Source organism: Lacerta agilis, chromosome 3, assembly GCF_009819535.1.
Source record: "Lacerta agilis isolate rLacAgi1 chromosome 3, rLacAgi1.pri, whole genome shotgun sequence".
NCBI classification, from domain to species: Eukaryota; Metazoa; Chordata; class Lepidosauria; order Squamata; family Lacertidae; genus Lacerta; species Lacerta agilis.
In genome coordinates this window covers 65,586,745-65,607,436 of record NC_046314.1, presented here as the reverse complement: position 1 = coordinate 65,607,436, position 20,692 = coordinate 65,586,745, and the positions used below count along the sequence as shown (strand labels likewise).

The 20,692-nt window shown below is 40.3% G+C and overlaps 1 protein-coding gene across 8 annotated transcripts in view; it reads right to left on the bottom strand.

The window, feature by feature from the left end:
• ARID1B (AT-rich interaction domain 1B) overlaps window positions 1–19,643 on the bottom strand; it is a 440,842-nt gene extending 421,199 nt beyond the window's left edge. For 3 of the 8 annotated variants that reach the window (XM_033144056.1, XM_033144057.1, XM_033144058.1), the window contains exon 1: window positions 17,373–19,641. In XM_033144056.1, the coding sequence (XP_032999947.1) occupies window positions 17,373–19,103 (1,731 nt within the window). In that variant the 5' untranslated portion in view covers window positions 19,104–19,641. Of the gene's footprint in view, window positions 1–17,372 lie in introns of all 8 variants that reach the window. The other 5 variants (XM_033144053.1, XM_033144061.1, XM_033144059.1 and 2 more) reach the window with 3 other exon arrangements.
• Between the last annotated feature and the right edge of the window lie 1,049 nt (window positions 19,644–20,692).

Here is a 20,692-nt window from a genome sequence, read left to right as displayed (position 1 = left end):
TCCTTAGTCCCTTTTCGGAAGCAGGCCATTGACATGTATGGGCTGCTCTAAACTAGATTTCAGTGTCATGCTTGACTGGTATTAACCAATTCTCCAGCCACCGTTCTACCTCTGCATATGAGGACAACTTCCATCACCAACACTCAGAGGCACATATCTAGCTATATGCCAACCATACAAAAACTGTAGCATGTTAAACTGAAGTGTTGCATGTTCCGATATGTAATTTTATACATGGTGGGAGCAGACGTCATCATCTAACACACGAGAAAGCTGTGGCTAAAGAAGCACACATCTAATGTAGGCCTCAGTAAGCATTTTAGAAGCTTTAGTTACTTTTAAAATATTTTAGTTTAATGAAGTAACTGAGCCTTCCCCAACCTGGTATCCTCCAGAGTTTTTGGATTCTCAGCTTTCACCAGCCTCCATCAGCATGGCCAATGGTCTAGAATAAGAGGGATTCTTTTTCATCAATAGCAAGTGGCCACCAGCTTGGAGAAGGCTAGTGTAACCATCTGGAAAGGTTAGCATAGCTATTCACAGGAAAGTTCCACAAGACCTAGTTGAAAACACAATACAGAGTATTGTGTTACAAAACACCTCACCCTATTCAAAATAATGGTCTCTGCCGGGCCAAAATTGGTTCTGTGTCAACTGGAGGTAGCCGATTTGGAAATAGCATTGGGTAATTTCACAAAACACATGCAAGTAGGTCTGTGCAACTGGTCTGGCCGGATCCCAAACCAAATCAGACCGACCAGGGAAGCCCTGGCTCACCCCAGGCTGTCAATGGGTGTGCCTCCTCCATGAGAGGTCCAGAGGTAATATGAGAATGGGCCTTTTCTGCAGTGGCTCCCCATTTGCCGAATGCTCTCCCCAGGGAGGTTTAACTGGCACCTTCATTATACATCGTTAGGTGCCAGGAGAAAACATTCCTCTTCAACCAGGCCTTTGGCTGATTAACATTTATAACTTTTTAAATGTATTTGAGGGAGGGAGAGGTTATTTGTCTGTTTTGTTCTTATTATGTATTTTGTGGTTTTATTCTGTATTGTATGCCGAGAACTGTCCTGAGATCTCTGGGTGAAGGGTGGCATACAAATTTTAATAGTAAGAATAAGAATAAATGCAAGCATGGTGAAAAATGCGTCTTATCACACTCCGATACTTTTAAGTACTGTATATTGGACCTTTCATGAATCCCAAGCCTTAAACTAGAGACACAACAATACAGAAAAGCAAAATGAGCATACAATCAAAGCTTTCGTAGAATCAGAGAAAGCAAAAGTTCCCAATGCACTTGGTCGTACTATAGCTACCAATGTGAATCTTACAGGCTAGCAGATATCTTTTTTACAGCTGGATGACTTGTCATCATGCACATTATTTACTGAAAAAAATAACTTTATTTTTTAGATAGTCAATTTTATATATATATATACACACACACACACATACACACATGAATTTCTATTCATGAGATTAAAGCACTTATACTAAATCCACATTCAATTTGGTCCAGTTCAGGAGCCATTACAAGCCTTAGATTCACAACAACAAGCCATGCTATGTGAAAGACCCTTAAAAACCAAAACAAATAATGCTTCCTAAATAAAAATATCTAGTACAACATGCTTACAAAGGACATACACTTTCTCAGCACTTAGAATTATTTCTGTAAGTTGTCTTTACTTAATTTTATAGAGTATATAAAACAATTATAACAGATAAAAATTAAAAAAGCACTGAAACATTTTCTTCTGTTCATTCATGAACAGATTACATTATTATACTGTACCTCTTAATCTGCTTCTGCTGCTCTTTTGGCACTGGAAACTTAAAATATTACCAGGTTCAATCTCCAACTCTTAAGAATCAATACATGCTGCCCCTTCAGGAAAAGGTGTCTGGATCTTATGTGTAAAGTCTGAATAGTGAGCTAAAAACATATTCAGATGTACTGGAGGTTCTTCACATATTCCCAGAGAATCTCAAAGTGACAGCAGACACATGCTACCAGACTTCTCTGCAGGGGGTGGCAGTTTGAGGTATCAAAAGGATTTTAAAAGAGGGGAGGGACTGGGACAGAGCCTGGCAGGCAGCAGAGGAGGAAGAATACTGAAAGTCCTTGGCTTCAGCACCTTGTTTGGAAACAGCTTTGGGGATTTTGTGGCACTCTCACCACCGGCTATATTTCTCACAAAAAGAACTATTTAAAAACATGTAAACATTGAATGATAAATTATATATCTTAACTAAATGCTACAAAAACAGCGAATTCCATTTTGATGCTCAAGCACACGTGCTTTCCCTCCTCTCTATGAGAATGTAAGTAGCTTTAGACCTGTATAAATTAAAGGTGGTGGGTGTGCTTTTAATTAATTCATGCTCCCCCACTGAGTTAAAGACCTCGCACAGGGCAAGCAACTCTCTACTGCAGATAGAAAAGGCTGAGGTGAAAAAAACACTTTGAACAGCCGATTCTAAAAATAAATGGTGGTCCAGTGCATTTTTTTAAAAATCAGAAATTAACTTACAATAGACTCTGTGATGACAAGCTACATCAAAAAACAAAAAAGCAGGAGTATCTTCTCACACACATTTTAATAGCTGATATTCCACAAGTAAAGGCTACTGAGAAGTATACGGCTGGAAAAGGGAATTTAATCTGACTATTTTGATTTGCTCCCAGGACCGGATGCTGCAAGCAGCCCACTCAGGACAAAATAAATCCCAAAATGTAAAAGTGTACAGTGGTACCTCGGGTTAAGAACTTAATTTGTTCTGGAGGTCCATTCTTAACCTGAAACTGTTCTTAACCTGAAGCACCACTTTAGCTAATGGGACCTCCTGCTGCCGCTGTGCCACCAGAGCATGATTTCTGTTCTTATCCTGAAGCAAAGTTCTTAACCTGAAGCGTTATTTTTGGGTTAGCGGAGTCTGTCACCTGAAGCGTCTATAACCGGAGGTACCACCGGAGGTATCTGAAGAAGTGTGCATGCACACGAAAGCTCATACCAAGAACAAACTTAGTTGGTCTCTAAGGTGCTACTGGAAGGAATTTATGTATTTTTTATTTTGTTCTGACGGAGGTACCACTGTAAAAGTAAAAAGGTAAAGGTAAAGTAAAAGTGTAAAACAGTAATCTCAGTTGCCCAAACAAGAAATGATGACTAGTTTCAGTGAAGACTTTTCAGGGATAAGATATGTAAGAAAGTGATGGCAACAACCACCTGGTAGTATTCTAGTATCCTAAGCAAGATATGTCCCCACTCAATTATCGAACCATTACTTTAGACGTATGCTATGTCTGTCACTGGGGCAGTATCATCCAATAGGATAAATACAGGTAACAAAATCATAGGAAGATTATATCAATGATAACAAGAAAAGTGTTGAAGCACCTCAAGAGCTTCAGCTATCCTTCAGTTACTGCTGTCTGTAAACCTACCCCTATCCAACACATGCCACTTCTTAGTCGCTTTGTCTGTTAATTCACCTTTGTCTTTCCTCCTTTTAATGTAAGACCTCCACTGAAATTGTTTCACCTGTTTCCTTGCAATAGTGGCCACTTTCGTGTAAAAAAAAAACAACCCATGAATTAAGGGCTATAAAGCTCTTTCCTACTTAATTAGGGAACAGAAGGAAATGTAGGATAAACCTATGAACTGAGGTTGCATTTTTTTATCCATTACTGAATCCTTTGAGGGTGGAATCCACACCACCTCCAAGGAGGAGGTGGTGATGCATCCCCTCCTTAAGAGCACCTCCCTGGACCCGTAGGTGCTAAACAACAATACTCAGTGATGAATTTCCCCCTTTGAGGCAAGGTGATCTAGAGGGTGCTAGCTGTCTAGCTTCATGAATGTTTGGAGGAAAATGAATATCTGAATCCATTTCAGGCTAGCTTCAGGTGTGGTTATGGCAATGAAACAATCTTAGCCAGCCTGGTTGATGGCCTGTGTCAGGAAAGAGAAAGGAGTGAGATCCTGCTTGTTCTCTTGGCAGACATAAATACTACTGGCAATGGTACTCTTCTGGGGCAGCTCAGGGAGATGTGGTTTGAGGGCCTTGTACTTTAGCAGATCTACCCCTACCTTCAAGGTGGTTTCCTGAAAGTAGTTATGGCAGTCCATTGTTTGGTGCCCTGGGAGCTGTCCTGTGGTGTCCCACAAGGTTCCATTTTGTTCCCCATGCTGATGTAAGATGTCATCATAAATTGGTAGTGAGGTGTTACCAATATGCAAATGGCACCAAACTCTCTCTCTCTCTTACATCTGAATCAGGAGAGGTGGTGGAGGTGCCTGACTGGTGTTTGCAAGTGGTGGTGGGCTAGATGTGCACCAATAAACTGAAGCTCAATCTTGAAAAGACAGAGGTGTTAATGTGCTCCTAGTTCTCAAGTCGGGGAGGTGAGCCTGTTCTGGATGGGGTTGTGCTCCCCTGAAGGAACATATCCATAGCTTGTGACTACTCTTGGATCCAACATCATCACTGGAGGATCAGAAGGCCTCAGCAGCTAGCAATCCCTATTTTCAGCTATGCCTACTTCACCTATTACAGACCTTTTGGATAGAGGGGTGTGAAGACTGCTCGGACATGTCAAATGGTCAAAAATGCAACAGCCACATTACTGCCTGGGTTTCCAATTACAACCCACACAACCACTGTTTTTAAAACAGGTGCAGTGATTGCTAGTTTGTTTCTGGGCCCAATCCAACCAGCTCACCTAAGTACATAAAGCCCTAAACAACTTAAGCTCCAAACAGCTGAGATGCATCTGGGTCAGCCCTTGTGTAGTTTCTGTCTTATGCTGAAATTTGGTCTTTCAACACTTGAGATTACTATTCTGACAAATCACAAAGTGACTTCTATTTGTTCTAAAGTGTTTTCAGTAATGTATTTTTAAATTGCTGTAACCCACCCTCAGACCTCATGGAGAAGAGTGGCTAAGAAACTGAATACATAATAAATAATAGTAAGTTACAAAAAACAGAGGAGACTATCTGGAGTTTCCATGCTGACAACTTACAGATGGATGAGTACACAATACCCAATACTGTACAGATTGGGTGAGGATTAACCTACCGTCATGCTGTGTTTGGTTGCATTTCCCCTGGATATTGTTGGTAAGAAAGAGTGTAAGAAGATCTCGGCAAGATCAGACCAAAGGCCTGTAGTCAAGGATTGTGTTCTCACAGTGGCCAACCAGACATCCATATCACCCACCAACAAGACACAAGCACAATAGTACTCTGCCCTGAAGTTCCACAGCAACTAGAATTCAGGGTCTTGAGTCCTGCCTCATGATGCTTAGAAGTTATCTTTCTAGAGAGGTCCTTACCTTTAGGAATTTTTAAGCATGGCTACATTGTTTTGCTTTATACAATTAAATCTCTGAAAATGATAGTAACCTTTTAATTTTATTAGCAAATGGAAAATGTGTGGGTGATAACACAAAATATACAAGTTAACTCCAAAATGTTTTCTATATTTTTGCATACCACATAAATGTTTTGCTGTAGTCAGCCAAAAACTCAGAAATCTGTTTTCAAGCAACAGCTACAGCTGATTAACAAGGAATTTCATTTGCACCCTATCACACTGTACACTGTAATTTATTTTCTCTTCTTTTTTTGAAGAATATCCGTTGAATTCATACAGTGCTTCTTCAAAACTGGTTGCTTTTCTCCTTTCAAAAACACGAAAGAAAATGCATACATACCTTTAAAAAAATTAAGGCATTATTATTTTAAATAGATACCCTTGGTTTTTAAATAGATACCCTTGGTTTTTCAGCCACTACACTTACAAAGGGAATAAAAGCTTAGCTTATTGTTACAAAAAAATAGACCATAATAAAGGTACAACTGAGCAACCAGCAGCCAGAAACTATTACTCCAAACAAACAAAATAGCCTCTCAAACTTCTCTCTTTACACTTCTTTTTCACAGCATCCAAATCAGCAGCTTATCTTTGTCAGTGAATTATTCTTTCCTCTGCCAGGCAGGAGAGCTACTTGTCTGTGTATACTGCCTGTGTGTTATCTATATATGCATTCCATTTGAATCCAATTTCCTTGCATTACCTCTGCCCAGGTCAGGGATGAATGGCTGTCAAATTCCCTCAGGAATAAAAAGAAAAACCCTTTCTTCCTGAGGCAGCAAGTTTCAATTCACAGAGCACATGGCTAATCTACATATGTGAAGGTCACAGCACTTCAGTCAAGGAGGTTAAGAATGGAACAGCTCACGTAAGGGGCTGTCTTAAACATCCTGGCATGGCGCCCAACAACTGAGATTGTTGAAAAGCAATAGATAGCTTCTGGCAGCACCAAGAGTAAAAATATTTTGATCATGTGATGCCATGCAAGCAAACCACTTTGCTTCATGTGAGAAACTTTTACAGACACTAATACATACCACATTTTAAATCAACTCCAGGCACCAGCCTCCCCTCCCCCATGCTTTGTAACTGAGCTGGGGGGGGGGGAATAGAAACATTAAAATGACTTCAGTGGAGGCTGGTAATTTCCCAAGTTAAAAAGAAATTAATCTTACAGCAAACCCAGGGATATAAATAACAGTTAACTATAAACATCACTACAAATATCACCCTAACGGAACTCAAACTGTTTGTGCCACTGAAGTCAATTATCTTCATTTATTTAAAGGGACTGCAAAATAAAATTAACTCTGTCCACCATAATAATTCCTCATTGTATGAACTCTGCTGAAGTTCTCAGCTCTAATGCCAGATACATTTCATTTTCATATTGTACAGTTAAGGCTTGCAGTTTCACATACAAATTAGCTTGCACAGCCTACTGCTTCCATGAGATATGCAAGTGGTCACTTTAAGTGTTTGTTCTCCACACCCAGACTGGAAAAATCTATACGCTTGGTTGTCCAAGTGCCTAAAAATTTGATGCTGGTGCATAAGGAATATTTTTACACCACCACTATCCCCTTGCAGGAGTTTTATTTTGCTGAGTAAGACAGAATGAAAAGAACCTTAGCTTGGGGGGGGGGGGGAGAGAGAGAGAGAGAGATGCTAGTAGTTATAAGGATCACACATTAAGTGGAATAGGAATACAGTGGTACCTCTGGTTACGTATTTAATTCGTTCCGGAGGTCCGTTCTTAACCTGAAACTGTTCTTAACTTGAAGCACCACTTTAGCTAATGGGGCCTCCCGCTGCTGCTGCGCCACCAGAGCACGATTTCTGTTCTTATCCTGAAGCAAAGTTCTTAACCTGAAGCGTTATTTCTGGGTTAGCGGAGTATGTAACCTGAAGCGTATGTAACCCGAGGTACCACTGTACATTAATTAGACAAAACAGCACATTTCAAGTCCAAGACATAGGAAACAAAGCCAGAAAATTCTGAAAATGCAGTTCACCAAAAACCTTTTATTTCATTTGAAAATTAAGGGAATGGTAACTACATCAGAATTAAGGGAATGGTAACTACATACTACACCATGGACTGCAAAAAGATCAAACTTATCGATCCGTAAAGAAATCAGCCCTGAGTGCTCACTGGAAGGACAGATCCTGAAGTTGAGGCTCCAGTACTCTGGCCACCTCATGAGAAGAGAAGACTCCCTGGAAAAGACCCTGATGTTGGGAAAGATGGAGGGCACAAGGAGAAAGGGACGACAGAGGATGAGATGGTTGGACAGTGTTCTCGAAGTGACTAACATGAGTTTAGCCAAACTGCGGGAGGCAGTGAAAGATAGGCGTGCCTGGCGTGCTCTGGTCCATGGGGTCATGCAGAGTCGGACACGACTGAACAACAACAAACTACATCAGGTGTTTTCTCAGCACCACAGTTATAAATGAAACCTAACCACCTTTTCAACTGAAGAAAACTGTTTTACAAGGAACTGAAGGGAAGAAATCAGCACCAAGTTTACTGGCCCAGCTACTGTATGCTTAGTACCGGGCACAAATCATGATTGTACCTTATCATAAACCATGCTATTAACCCAATATTGAAAGTGCATTATTACAACAGTGCAAGCACATTTCCTGAATTTTGATGCTATGCCAAACTGTGAAGAGTCCAGTCTCCCAAATATCCCTTTCTTCCAGCCTATCTTTTCGCCTCTCTCAATATGCAATTACATTGACTAGCAATGAACTCCTACACATGCCTACTCAGGAGTAAGTCCCTTTGAGCCTCTGGATAGGGGGTTGCATTTGCCTTGTTGGATCACATCTTGTATAAAGGTAAAGGGACACCTGACCATTAGGTCCAGTCGCAGACAACTCTGGGGTTGCGGCGCTCATCTTGCTCTATAGGCTGATGGAGCCGGCGTTTGTCCACAGACAGTTGTTCCGGGTCATGTGGCTAGCATGACTAAGCCGCTTCTGGCGAACCAGAGCAGCGCACGGATATGCCGTTTACCTTCCCGCCGGAGCGGTACCTATTTATCTACTTGCACTTTGACGTGCTTTCGAACTGCTAGGTGGGCAGGAGCAAGGACTGAGCAATGGGAGCTCACCCCGTCACGGGGATTCAAACCACCGACCTTCTCTTCGACAAGCCGTAGGCTCAGTGGTTTAGACCACAGCACCACCCGCGTCCCCCACATCTTGTATATGTTTGCTATAAACTGGGACAGATCTGTTCAACTAACCATTTCTTCTTGAGAGGACAAAAGTCCAGCAATGGTGACAAAACAATATTTATGTTTTCCAGAACACATGAGATGCTGGTACACATGCTCCCAGGTTTTTCTGACAATTTCCCATAAATCTGCACAATCCTCTTAACTATTGAGGTGAGGCATAAAAGCAATTTTGGAATTTGGTATAAAGCATTATACATTGCAATTCTGTGTGTATTTACTCAACAAATATATACTAATATCATAGACCTAGTAAAAAAAATTACTCACAAGTAAGTCCCACTTTGCTCAATGGGACTCACTCCTAAGTAAGCATACATAGGATTGAAACCCTAAAGGGGAATACTGTAGTTCATATGCTATTTCCCCCGGAAAAACTGTGCACACCTAAAGATTATACGATTAGATTTCTCAATTAATAGTATTTTTCATCATATACTGTATGTTCCTATGGTATTTCAACAAACTCACTGACTTATAAGTACAATTCATACAGCTCTGGTATTATGACCTTTCATCACGTAAATTAGGCTCTCATTTCATTCTGGAAATTAAAATTGACAAAAAATGGATTTCAGTCAGAAACTGACTGGAGTAGATATGGACCTGCACTACAAAATCATACTTTGAAAGGTTTCTTTCTTGCCAAAAGATTTATTCTAACAACTCTTGTCACTCCAATAATCAAATCTGCTTTAAAGACTTTTCTGTACCTATGAAACACAATTGCAAACAATTGGGCCCATTCCTATTTTGCAGGATATTTCAAGGCTAGCATTGTCAGAAAAGATCAAATTGTAATTTAGATCAACATCAAGCTAGACAAAGTTTTAGATGAAATAAATATTTATTATGAAGTCATTTAACTTCTGGGTGAAAAAGCAAGACCGAGTCATGTTTTAGCATGCAAAATATAGTAGATTTACTTGTGTAAGCAAGCTATGGATCACAGCACTAGGAAGAAAAATACCTTGCATGACATTCAGGAAAACTGAAGTAGAAACAAGCTACTTAGCAATGCAGTCCTACACCATAAGGCCAAACATTTTACATTTCCTCAATGTTAAACTAACAATCTCCAGAGAAGAGAAGAAAATCCCACTGAAAATACCTGTTCAAAAAGATTCTCAAAATATTTAAGTGCATTGTTTTGGAGAAACAATTGGCTTAAACCCTTTCATTGCCAATAAGAAACCTAATCGGTTTGCCATTGGAATCAATAAGACTTAGGTTTACTTAATTGCAAAATGCAGCTATTCATTAGTTTCCTCTACAACTAATTAATTTATCTGAACACTCATTATATTAAAAAATTCCCAATCTGATATCCTATCATACTAGCACAAAACTCAAGCGCAACAAACTGAACAGAAAAGGTATTAAAAAAAGCAGCTGCTATGAAATACAGAAGATGGTGGATCTAACTCATAAAGCTCAGATAAGACCAGTATTCTCAGTTGTTCTGTAACCTGTCGTTATTAAGGAGGCAGAGGAATCAACAAAACTAAGGCTGCAATCCTAACCATGTTTACTCAGATGTACATTCCACTTAATCCAAGAGGTTTACCCCCCCCCCCCGGGTATGTAGAGTTAGGGCTGTAGTCCAAGTAATTTAATACTGGGTGCAAGTGTCTTCACAACAGATTTATCCAGCCTATAAAACTGAGTAGCAGCCTCAGTCCTTCTAGAAATTATATATAGATATAGATATAGATATAGATATAGATATAGACAGTAAGCCTACACAGAATGGATAGTTTTTTTTAAGAGAAAGCAGATGTAGATCACAAAATCCAAAATTCACAAACTTAAACAGAAGTTCTAAATATTGAGAGGAAAGTTATGTCCATAAAATAAGCAAAATTCTAGTACAAAAGCACATCAAATACAAAATAGGATGTTATTTATACTATGTTAGATACTATTTTTTCCTTCTTGAAACATTACTTTTTCTTCACATATCATAGAATTTCTCTATTTCACCAAAACTACAGAAAAGTGTTTGTTATAAACCATTTCCCCTTTTTTATTATTTATTACAGCAGATGTGACCAAAACCATCATATAAACTACCCAATTATCATACCATAATATAAAAATGCAATAACTTCACAATCCAGAATACCTGTTTTATTTTTAGAAGTATTGTAGATATTGCATACTGAAAACATTTTTACACTATAATTTAAATAATTTTATCCAACTTTTTGTCCATTATATCAATTACAAAACAACATATATTCTGACTTGCAATCCCACAGAGCACAATTTCTATTACGGTCCTCTTACCACTAATCAGGACTTTATAGGGCAAAAATTATCTTCTGCCAAGCCAACTGAATGCAAAGTAAGCATTGCAGGAGATGAACAAGGGAAACACAGGTATCATTCTTATTTTAACTATGGTTCTAATGCTTGTTTGTTCATTGATTTATCTACACCTTTAGCCAAACCAAAATTTCTAGTCTGATCTTCCCTTTAAACAGTAATGTGGCATTCAATATCCACAATCTTTTATACATTTTCATCTTGTTAAGATTATCTAAAATGCTCTATTTTGTAATTGAATCTAAAATAGTTCTAAGTATCAAATTATGCCCTCAGACATGCATGTGGAATATAGTTTTAACAGTATTTTGCATTTGCAGACACCCTTGCACAGGTGTCGTTGAATGTGTAATCTGGAAAAAAGATACATACACATTTAGTATTATAGGATTATTTCAAATTTGAGACAATTATCCAAACATACAGAACATATATCTAGCTTTGCGTGACCATTTCTATTTTTTGCATGTCAAATATGTGAGCAAAATAAATGTATTCTCATAAAAAACACTACACTGAAATCATGCTGTGCTCAGAAACTGTCCCTGTTTAATCTGTCAGTTCTCTTAACAATTATATAGGAACATCTGATGAATGCATCGGAAGGTGTCCACTAAAGCATATGTCATAGTAGCCTTTTAAAGTGCCATTAAAACACATTGTTGTTTTTGCTGCAACAGACAAACAGCTACTGCTTTGGAAGTTTTAAGTGTGAAGAGTATTTCAATTTGTAAATATTTTTAAAGTATTGCAATGGGCTCCAAGTTAAGCTGCAACATAACTACCTGGGGGTGTTAACATAATGCCATGCTTTACAGTGCTTGGTATAACATGTCTCCATGTATTCCCCCATCCAAACTTCTTATCAGGGGGCAAACAAGAAGCAGTTTTGCACATGTGTATAAATCAACTTTAATTTGTAGTTTCAGTAATAGGAATGGTTTGTGGCAGCACTTAAGAGACTTAAATTCAGAAGATAGATAGATAGATAGATAGATAGATAGATAGATTTGAACCTGGCTCTAAATGTGTATACAGGTCCTTTACAGATAATTCAACCAGAAATAAATTATATAAATAAATGCATATTTCTTTTTAACGTGCCTCATTTTCACAAACAAGCATTATTTTTGTAATTACTCATATCTACATTGATACTCCTCGTATGGATCATCTTGAAGGCGGCAGTACAGGCCTGAAAGGTGGCTTACAAAACCAAATAAATTAAGTAAGCATTCCTATCTGAGCGGTGGGCAACACATGACAACAGCCTACTCTTTGGAACCCAAATTAATGCTACCCCAATTTTAAAAACAAATTTTAAAGCCACTGAGGCATGTTGGCAAAGTAAACCTGAATTAATTCAAATACCACCCTAATCATAAAAAAGCATTTTGGAGCTATGTAAATAGCCCCAAAATTGAAAAATTCATATTTATCATATGACATTATAATCACAATACTGAAATTTATTCCAATGGCTTAGCCTACCACAGCTAAACACTGCTGGGATCTGAAATTCTCAAGCCTTGAGCAGGCACAGCAAGTGAGGTACCACTGCTTTACATATCCACAGAGAATCTTTAGTGCCTCCTAATACATGGCACATTTTAAAATAGCACTAAAATGCAAGGCAATTTTGATGCTTTAACAAGCTTGAGGGGCAGTTATATGAACCAAAATACATATAAGCCATATACTGCATAACTTGCAGCTGATTAACATTTCAGGCCACTCGCCCTGAACTTGATATGCTTAAGTAAGCACAATGAACATGACTAAAAATATTCCAAGTGTCTAGTCACCATCATACCTAGAGATTTCACCACCACTTCCCAATTTTGTACTCCCTCCACCACCACCCCAAATTGACTTTTTCCAGTCATAGCATTAAGAAAATACACACAAGGATTTGAAACAACTATCTGCATTTAAGCTTCATACAAAATTCTAGAACACTGATCAACCCAATCTACATAAGTAAAATAAGTTTTGTGCTTGGGCACAAATCTGATCCTATATATTCCCAGAGGTGTTTTTATCCTCATATATCAATTGTCATCTGTATATATTCTACTCCTGTAAACACATTCTAAATAAATAATTGGGGTCATTAGCTGCTTGATAGGTGGAAAAGAAGGTACCCCTCTGAACTTGGACTTCTACTAGATGGAGAACATCCTTGGAAGCAGTACTTTGCACTCCCTGCTGCTGTTGCATGAAGGTCCCAGGGCTGAGGCCATTGTTTGAATGAAGCATTTTCGTCTAATATGCATGGGTTTACTTTATCCTGTCTAAATTCATTTATTAGTTATATATTTTTTCAGAAGGAAAACAAACACAAGATTTAGCCTTGTCTCTAACATTGAAGACAGTGGAAAGCCTGTTCAAAATGAACTAATTTACCACTATTGTTACATGCAGCACTCTTGCATATAAATTCCTACGGAAAACTCAGTATTCCACTATTCTTAGCAAACTGCACCCTGTAGTGTACACACTGATCCCCTCCGTGTTAATAATATAATTACCAGGAACAAGAGATGCTACTAATTTCTTGGTATTGCTCCTTTACAATATATTCTAGATGGAGAATTATGGTCCAAAACCGACATCTGAAAAGGAGTAATTTTCTCCCATTAGTATACTGATAATCTATAGGCACCCAGCTGACATTTATCAGAAAGTCTCCAAATACTGGGTTCTGGTCCCACTATCCTTATTTAAGACAAAGCTCAGACAAAATAGGATGCAGCTGGCATAAACATGAGTTGCAGAGAGGGAAGCAGCTTCTTTAATAGATACACAGTCTCCACAGCAAGAAGAATGCATTTTTAAAAAATCAACTATTGAACAGATTTTTCTAATAACTAGCCAGTATTTTGTCAAATTAGTTATTCAATGAAAAACATGGTGATAAAAGGAAACATGTACTATTGCACTTTATGTGCCTATATCTAACGTGAATTATATCCCTGGAATGCAAGCACTAATGAATTGAGTCATGTGACTTCTGCTGTTCATGCCATACAGTCACAAAACTACTAAATAATAAAATAATAGTTGATGAGATTTGTATGTCACTCCTAAATGTATTATCATAGACCTTGTTTGCAGGAAGACTAATGCTGCAAAGCTGAAGCACACACTTGAACTGGACTTTATCTGTGTTCCTTCCTTTTTCTGCAATAGGAGATCCCTTTGTAGCTGGCAAGTGCTTTGAAAAATAACAACCAAATTTTATTTAAATGGGTTTTTTAAACAAATGAGATAGAATGGTCATGGTGAAATCTATCTCCCCACATATTAAAAACACAAGTAGACACCAATAAGTAATAACGTCATAAAGCTTTCAGGTAGTGTATTGTATTCTATGTTCTTTTATTTTACAGGGAAGGTTAAAGTGGTTATGATTAGAATCACCAATTACCTTGTGAACATCTGTACAATATAGCTATACATTAATATGCACACACATGTGCATTTTTAAACAGATATAGCACACATATATTTGGCTAGGTATTAAACCCAATATACTCACATGAGATGGTAAATATTCTATTCTATACATTAAGGCTATACAGAGTGTTCATCCACAGGAATACAATAGCAAAAGTGTATATTTATACTGTTAAGAATTTTATGTATAATGAAGTAACTGGTTTATTATTTTTTGCCTTCATTACATTGTTATTTTAAAAGAACTACCAGTTTACTTCCATTATCTTAATTACATGTATCAGTTGGAAAGATGTTAAATTGTAATAAAATGGGGGGGGGGGGGGAATACTAATGATCATTGTTCATCACAAATACTATGTAAAGTATCAAAGAAAAGAATGTTGCCAGAATATGTATTATAAATCACATCCTACATAATAGTACCAAACAGATATTTGCTACTACAAGCGGGATGTGAACAAGTTAAGTGCAAACTATGTTCATTCCAAGATTCATAAGGGCATTATGATTTTGTTCTCATTCCAATAAATAATAAATAATTGTAACACCTATTGGAGCTAAATAAGACACAACAGTAACACGCATCTACAATCCTTCTTGCTATGCCTTTTCTACCTATTAAAGCTATATGTTTTAAATAGTCTATTGTTTAAAACAAAGGAGACAAAGCAAATCTTTTTAAATTGATTATGAGATTACACATACACATCTTCATTACCTAATGGTTTCAAATAACCCTTTTGTCTCAGAAAATTCAAAGGAGTAAAAGATTAACCTGCTAAATTCTTACTTCCCCGTAAATGGAAAAAAAAGGAAGAGAAACGAAAACATTACAGAAACACACTGTGGACAATAGACAAATATGTTTTCAGTCTGTCCAAGGTTCAAATTATTTTTTTTCAGGTTAACCCATCAGTCACTACTGCAGTCACTGTCTACTCTAGGACATAATCATTTTAAAATGTCTTTTACTCTGAAACCAAGCTTTGAGTCCCCAAAGACTGTATGTGGGAATTTATTTCTTCTACCACTGTTCCTGAAAGCATATTCAAAGATTTAACAGTCCATAATAACATCATCTTGTTAAGGATGGAAAAGGTCCCCAATAAAACTTAAATATATTGTTACTCCCTTAACATAATTCACTTCCTTAAAAATCAAAGCATAAGCTTGTATTTTATTTTTTATATCAACAGAACTAAATGAAGCATGATGCCTGCTGTTTCTAATCAATGAAATCCAAATGCAAAACAGATTATATATATATATATATATATATATGGTTTTCTGGATTTAAAAAATAATAATTTTAAACAAAAAATGACAACATTATATATCCTTGGTTAATACAAGAGGACACATATCTAAAGATATTGGAGACACAAACCTCACGACGAGTACACAAATAAAGCTAATGCCACTAAATATATATTACATTTAAAAAGTAATGTATAATACTATGCAGAATGAGTATGAATGTAGAATTCAGTCAAACAAATGCAGATTACAGCATAGATTTTTCACAAGATGTTCTACTACAATTACACTTGTTTAAAAAAAGCCCTAACGGTTTAAATAAAAAGCAATTGTTAAAAGATTTATCCATGTCATCAAAATAAAGAAAATCTTCAACGTTGATTAACAAGAAAACTACACATAAATTTAAACAGTGAAGATCCAATGATCACCTAAAACATTCTTTTTTTAAAAAAATTGTCTTTTTAACATAACAGTCCCTTGTTTGCTGAATCCCTCTTAACCTCAACTATCAAAAGATGCCTGCCAATTATTTCAGCTTCTTCTAAGAATGTGTAACCTTGCATCTGTGAGCAAAAGTGCTCAGTTATTATTTGTGGCAAGAATTTTTGTGACTGTACTGCTCAGCAATTCTATTTACATCAGCAATGCTAAATGCCCAATGGTGAGAGAGGAGCCAATCAGATGGCAGATTAGATGTCAACTCAGAGGCAGCTGTCTGGAGACTATTACAGCCAGTTTACCTCCACAATTCAAATTCCAAACCTTGCAAAGGAGATCAAGTCACTCTTTAGGCACAGACTGCCGAGCAAGAAACATCAAGAGTTCTGAGTTATTTCCTATGGTTTTAAAGGTGGCAAAAGACAACTTTTTACAAACATCGTCCAAACATGATCTGATGCCTACTGAATTGGTAATTCAGAGCCTATAACTGATCAGAAATATTGTGCAGCCTCCAGAAACACTAACTGTTGATCTCTTGCAATACTCACGCCTTTTTCGTTAGATTCTCCCCCATCAACCAACAAAGCGTAAAGTTTGCCCGTAAGGGGAGAGCAAACACAGGGAATATCTAATTATAACATTCCACATATTTTTGAACTATTTTTATGTTGGTTGTGAGGACATGAGAAACATGCCAAAAGAGAAATTCATCCGAACAACCAGGATGTGAAGCTCTTTTTACTACTGTGGAGCATAGATACAACATATTTACACTGTTTTTGCTCAGTTTCAATATAAAACTCTATCCAAGCGAGACTATTTTCTAATAACCTAAAAGAGAAACAGATCAAGACAGGAAAGGAAAGAGAGGGTGATTTTGCAAGCTCTGCTGGTTATGGCATTGGTTCCTCCCTTTCCCATTCCAAAGTGATTTTCCTCAGGGCCTTGTGTGTTCAGATTTCTATTAAGTCTAGAGTAGGAGCACTGGGTGGGGTACAGTGGGTCTTGTGTATTGTTCAACTGTATAAATGAAATGGTCTGATTTTTAGGAGGAAAGTCACCCCCCTCCCCATGATGTCTTTCTAACCTAATCAGAGTCACACTCTGTGCATTATCCAACCCTGTGAGGGAGGGCAGCAAGGAGTTGAGATGGAGTAGGAGAAAAGTAAATTAGAAAGAAAGTAAAGACAGACACACACACGCAAGTGAAACAACACACTGCTTGCTCTTTTGCATTCTTATTGTTACCTGGCTCCTGCTGATGGTTTGTCCAGTGTTTCCAGGGCTCATAGCCGGGTGATTTCTTTGTTGTGCTGCTGCCCAGGCTGGGTTTGCACCTCCATACTGGGAACCCATGTCCTTGCCCATGCCTGCTGCTGCTGCCTGCTGGCTTCCTGGGGCGGCTGCTGCTGCTACTACTCCCTGAGCCTGCTGCTGCTGCGATGGGGCAGCACTGGGGTTGGCATAATCGGGGTAGCCAGTGCCATAGCTCCTCATCATGGGGCTGGGGGAAGTGAGCAGCTGGTTCAAGGTTGGGGTAGCCCCAGACGGGTGTTGGTTTTGCCCGGAGAACCTTTGAAAGCCCGCAGACCCCGACGCCTTGCCGAGGCTGCCGCCGCCGCCCGGGCCCAGCATTATGCCCTGCTGGTGCTGCCTGGGGGAGTTCAGCACCCCGAAGGCAGACGAGGAGCCCCCATAGCCGCCGCCTCCTCCTCCTCCCGCCGCCGCTGCTGCTGCTGCAGCCGCCGCCGCCGCTCCTGCTCCTCCTCCAGCGTTGCTGCCGCCGCCAGGCCGGCCGTAGGCGCCCGCGTAGTGGTTGTACTGGCTGTTGGCGTAGCCTTCGTGCGAGTTGGGCAGGGGGTCCATGCTGTTGGGGGCCGCCGCGGGGTGCATTAGCCCCATCCCGGGGCTTTGTTGTCCGCCATGTTGATCAAAGCAAGGCCCAGCCCGGCTCGCTGAGGAGGCGCCTCCGCTGCTGCTGCTGCTGCCGCCGCCAGCGCTGCCGTAATAGCTATTAAACTCCGAGACACCCACCGCTGAGGGCCCGCCGCCTCCTCCAGCGCCTCCGCCGCTGCCCGCTCCCTGAGGTGGCGGCGGCGGCTGCCCACTCAAAGGTCCCAAGCCGGGGTGGTCGTAGCGGCTGCTGAGGTGCTGCTCGCCCATTTTGTCCGGCGCTGCCGCCGCCTCTTCGCCGCCGCCTTTATTCGCCAAGGGCTGGGACTGTGGCCGGCTCTGGGGCTCGGCCTGTCCCCCTAAGCCGCTGTCTTTTCCTCCATGTTGCTGCTCCATGTCTGCGCTGCTGGGCTGAGCAGCGCCGCCACCGCCGCCGCCGCCGCCGCCGCCGTTGTTGTTGTTGCTGCCGCCGCAGCCGCCGTTGTTGTTATTCTGCATCGGATGGTGCTGAGGCGGCGGCTGTTGCTGGAATTGATTTAGCTGTTGGTGTGGAAGTGCATGGTGGTGGTGGTGGTGGTGAGCATGGGGGTGCTGGGCATGGAGGTGAGCTGGGTGCTGGTGCTGGGCATGGGGGTGGTGGGAAGGTGCGGCGGCGGCGGCAGGGTGATCGCCTCCGACGCTTTTCAACTTGTGGTTGGGGAGCAGCCCTGTCTCCATAGCCGGGGTAGTAGTAGTAGAAGAAGAGGAAGGTAAACCCGACGAGCTTCCAGCTTCTTTCAGAACAGATTCCGAGGAAGAACCGCTGTTGTTATTACCGGTGGCGGCGGCAGAAGTTGCATTATTGGCCATGTTCAGTTCATTATGGTGGTGGTGGAGATGGTGGTCTACATTATTCAAGCCGCCGCTGCTGCCGTTGTTAGTCCCATCTACGACCCCCAAGAGAGAGCCCGGTCCAGCAGCTCCTGCGGTGCCTGCCACGGAACCCCCAGAGTTGAGATCCTGGTTTAAGTTGCCCGGCAAACTCGGGGTTTTGCCTTTCTTGTTCGCACCCGCCGGAGCCGCTGCTACTTGCGCGGCCATGATCATTGCAACATTGCAAGGAGGTGGGGGAGAGAAATCAATTAATTCCCCTCCAGCCTGGAAAAAATGGGCAAAACAAATGGGGGTGGGGAGGGGGGAAACCCCCCAAAAGCCCCACAATTCAGGAAACAAGAACGATTTAACAAAAAAGCCTGCTGATCATTCCCTCCGCGCGCGCGCACACAACACGATTTTTTTTTTTTATGACCGAAACTCCCCTCCCCAAGTCCTTGATGGAGATTAGAAATGGTAAGAAATGCCTTACGGTCTGTGCCTGTTCCTGCTGTGTGATTTCATGTTGAAAGTTTTTTGTTCAGGTTTAAATGAAACTTTTTTCTTTTCCTCTCTAACCCGGATATGGGTAAATACACGTCTGGCTGAGCCTATCTGGCCCAGCATGGCATGAGAGAGCGAGAGGAGGAGAGGGGGAGAGAGAGAGGGAGAGAGCTCTAACAACTATTATCCACTTCTCTCTGATTACTCCAGCGCACATGGAAAACGCGGACTGGATTTTCCTTCCGCCTTCTGCTGCAGCTCTAGTGGCGATGGTAACATGCAAGTAAGAGGAGACGCACACTTCACAGCCTCTCTTCATCAGCCTCCAAAAACAGGGCAGCTGGCACAGAGCTTTGCAAAAAAAAAAAAAAAAAAAAGCGTGGTGGGGGACGGATGCTGCCTTCTCCTGCTTTGTATTTTCTCGCTTAAGCGAGGGGGGAGTATTAAATCAAAGGTACCCCCTTGCAGCAAGGGCATGCTGTCTTCTAAAAAGAACACACTGTTGTTAGCTTCCCTCCCCCCCAAAAAATATTTTAATAAACTAAAATTGCCTCTGATGTAATTCTGCATGTTTGTTTGGTTTTTAAAATTGGTCTGGATTAAAGTGTGTAACGGCCATCTACACAAATAAGTGCATATGATCAAACTTAGAAAGCTCTATACAGCTACCTGGGCATGCACAATATAGGGTAAATATGTGATATGAAGGCATTTCTAATTGTGCATGCAACATCTAATAGTCCTAATTGGAACTTTGCGTGCTTATTTGCATCAAAAACTAGATCCAGCCTACTTTTACATGTGGGTTTTCCTTGCTGGGTCAGGAACACTTATTTGATGGGACACTTATTTCAGAATAAAAGTTATTCTGATTTCTTAAAAAATAAAATCATTTTTAGTAGATTTTATAATTAATGTAATTTGACCTGAGATCACTTGACAAAGGGTGAGTTAAAATTAGATAAAGAAATACAGGTATGTCAGTAAGGTAAATATTTGCTCTGATTGTTGATGCACAATCCTGGTAAGTGAGGCTTTGGTGGCGGGTGGGCTTGGAGGGTGGAAGCAGCTTCCCCTTTCACCTCAGGTGGAAAATCAGAATGGGCCACCCCTGAATGGAGCCACTATGGTAGCTTCCCAGCAGGTGGGTAACTGGAGGTGCTTACTGGAGGTTGGGGAGGAGCAAAGTGGGATGGGAAGTTGGTGCAGTGGAAACGCACCAACCAGCTCTGCCAGTACGTTTGCACTGCAGCCTTCTGCCTCTCCCTGCCAGTAAGCTACAGCAATCCATCTGGCAGGAAGCTGGCATTGCAATTCTG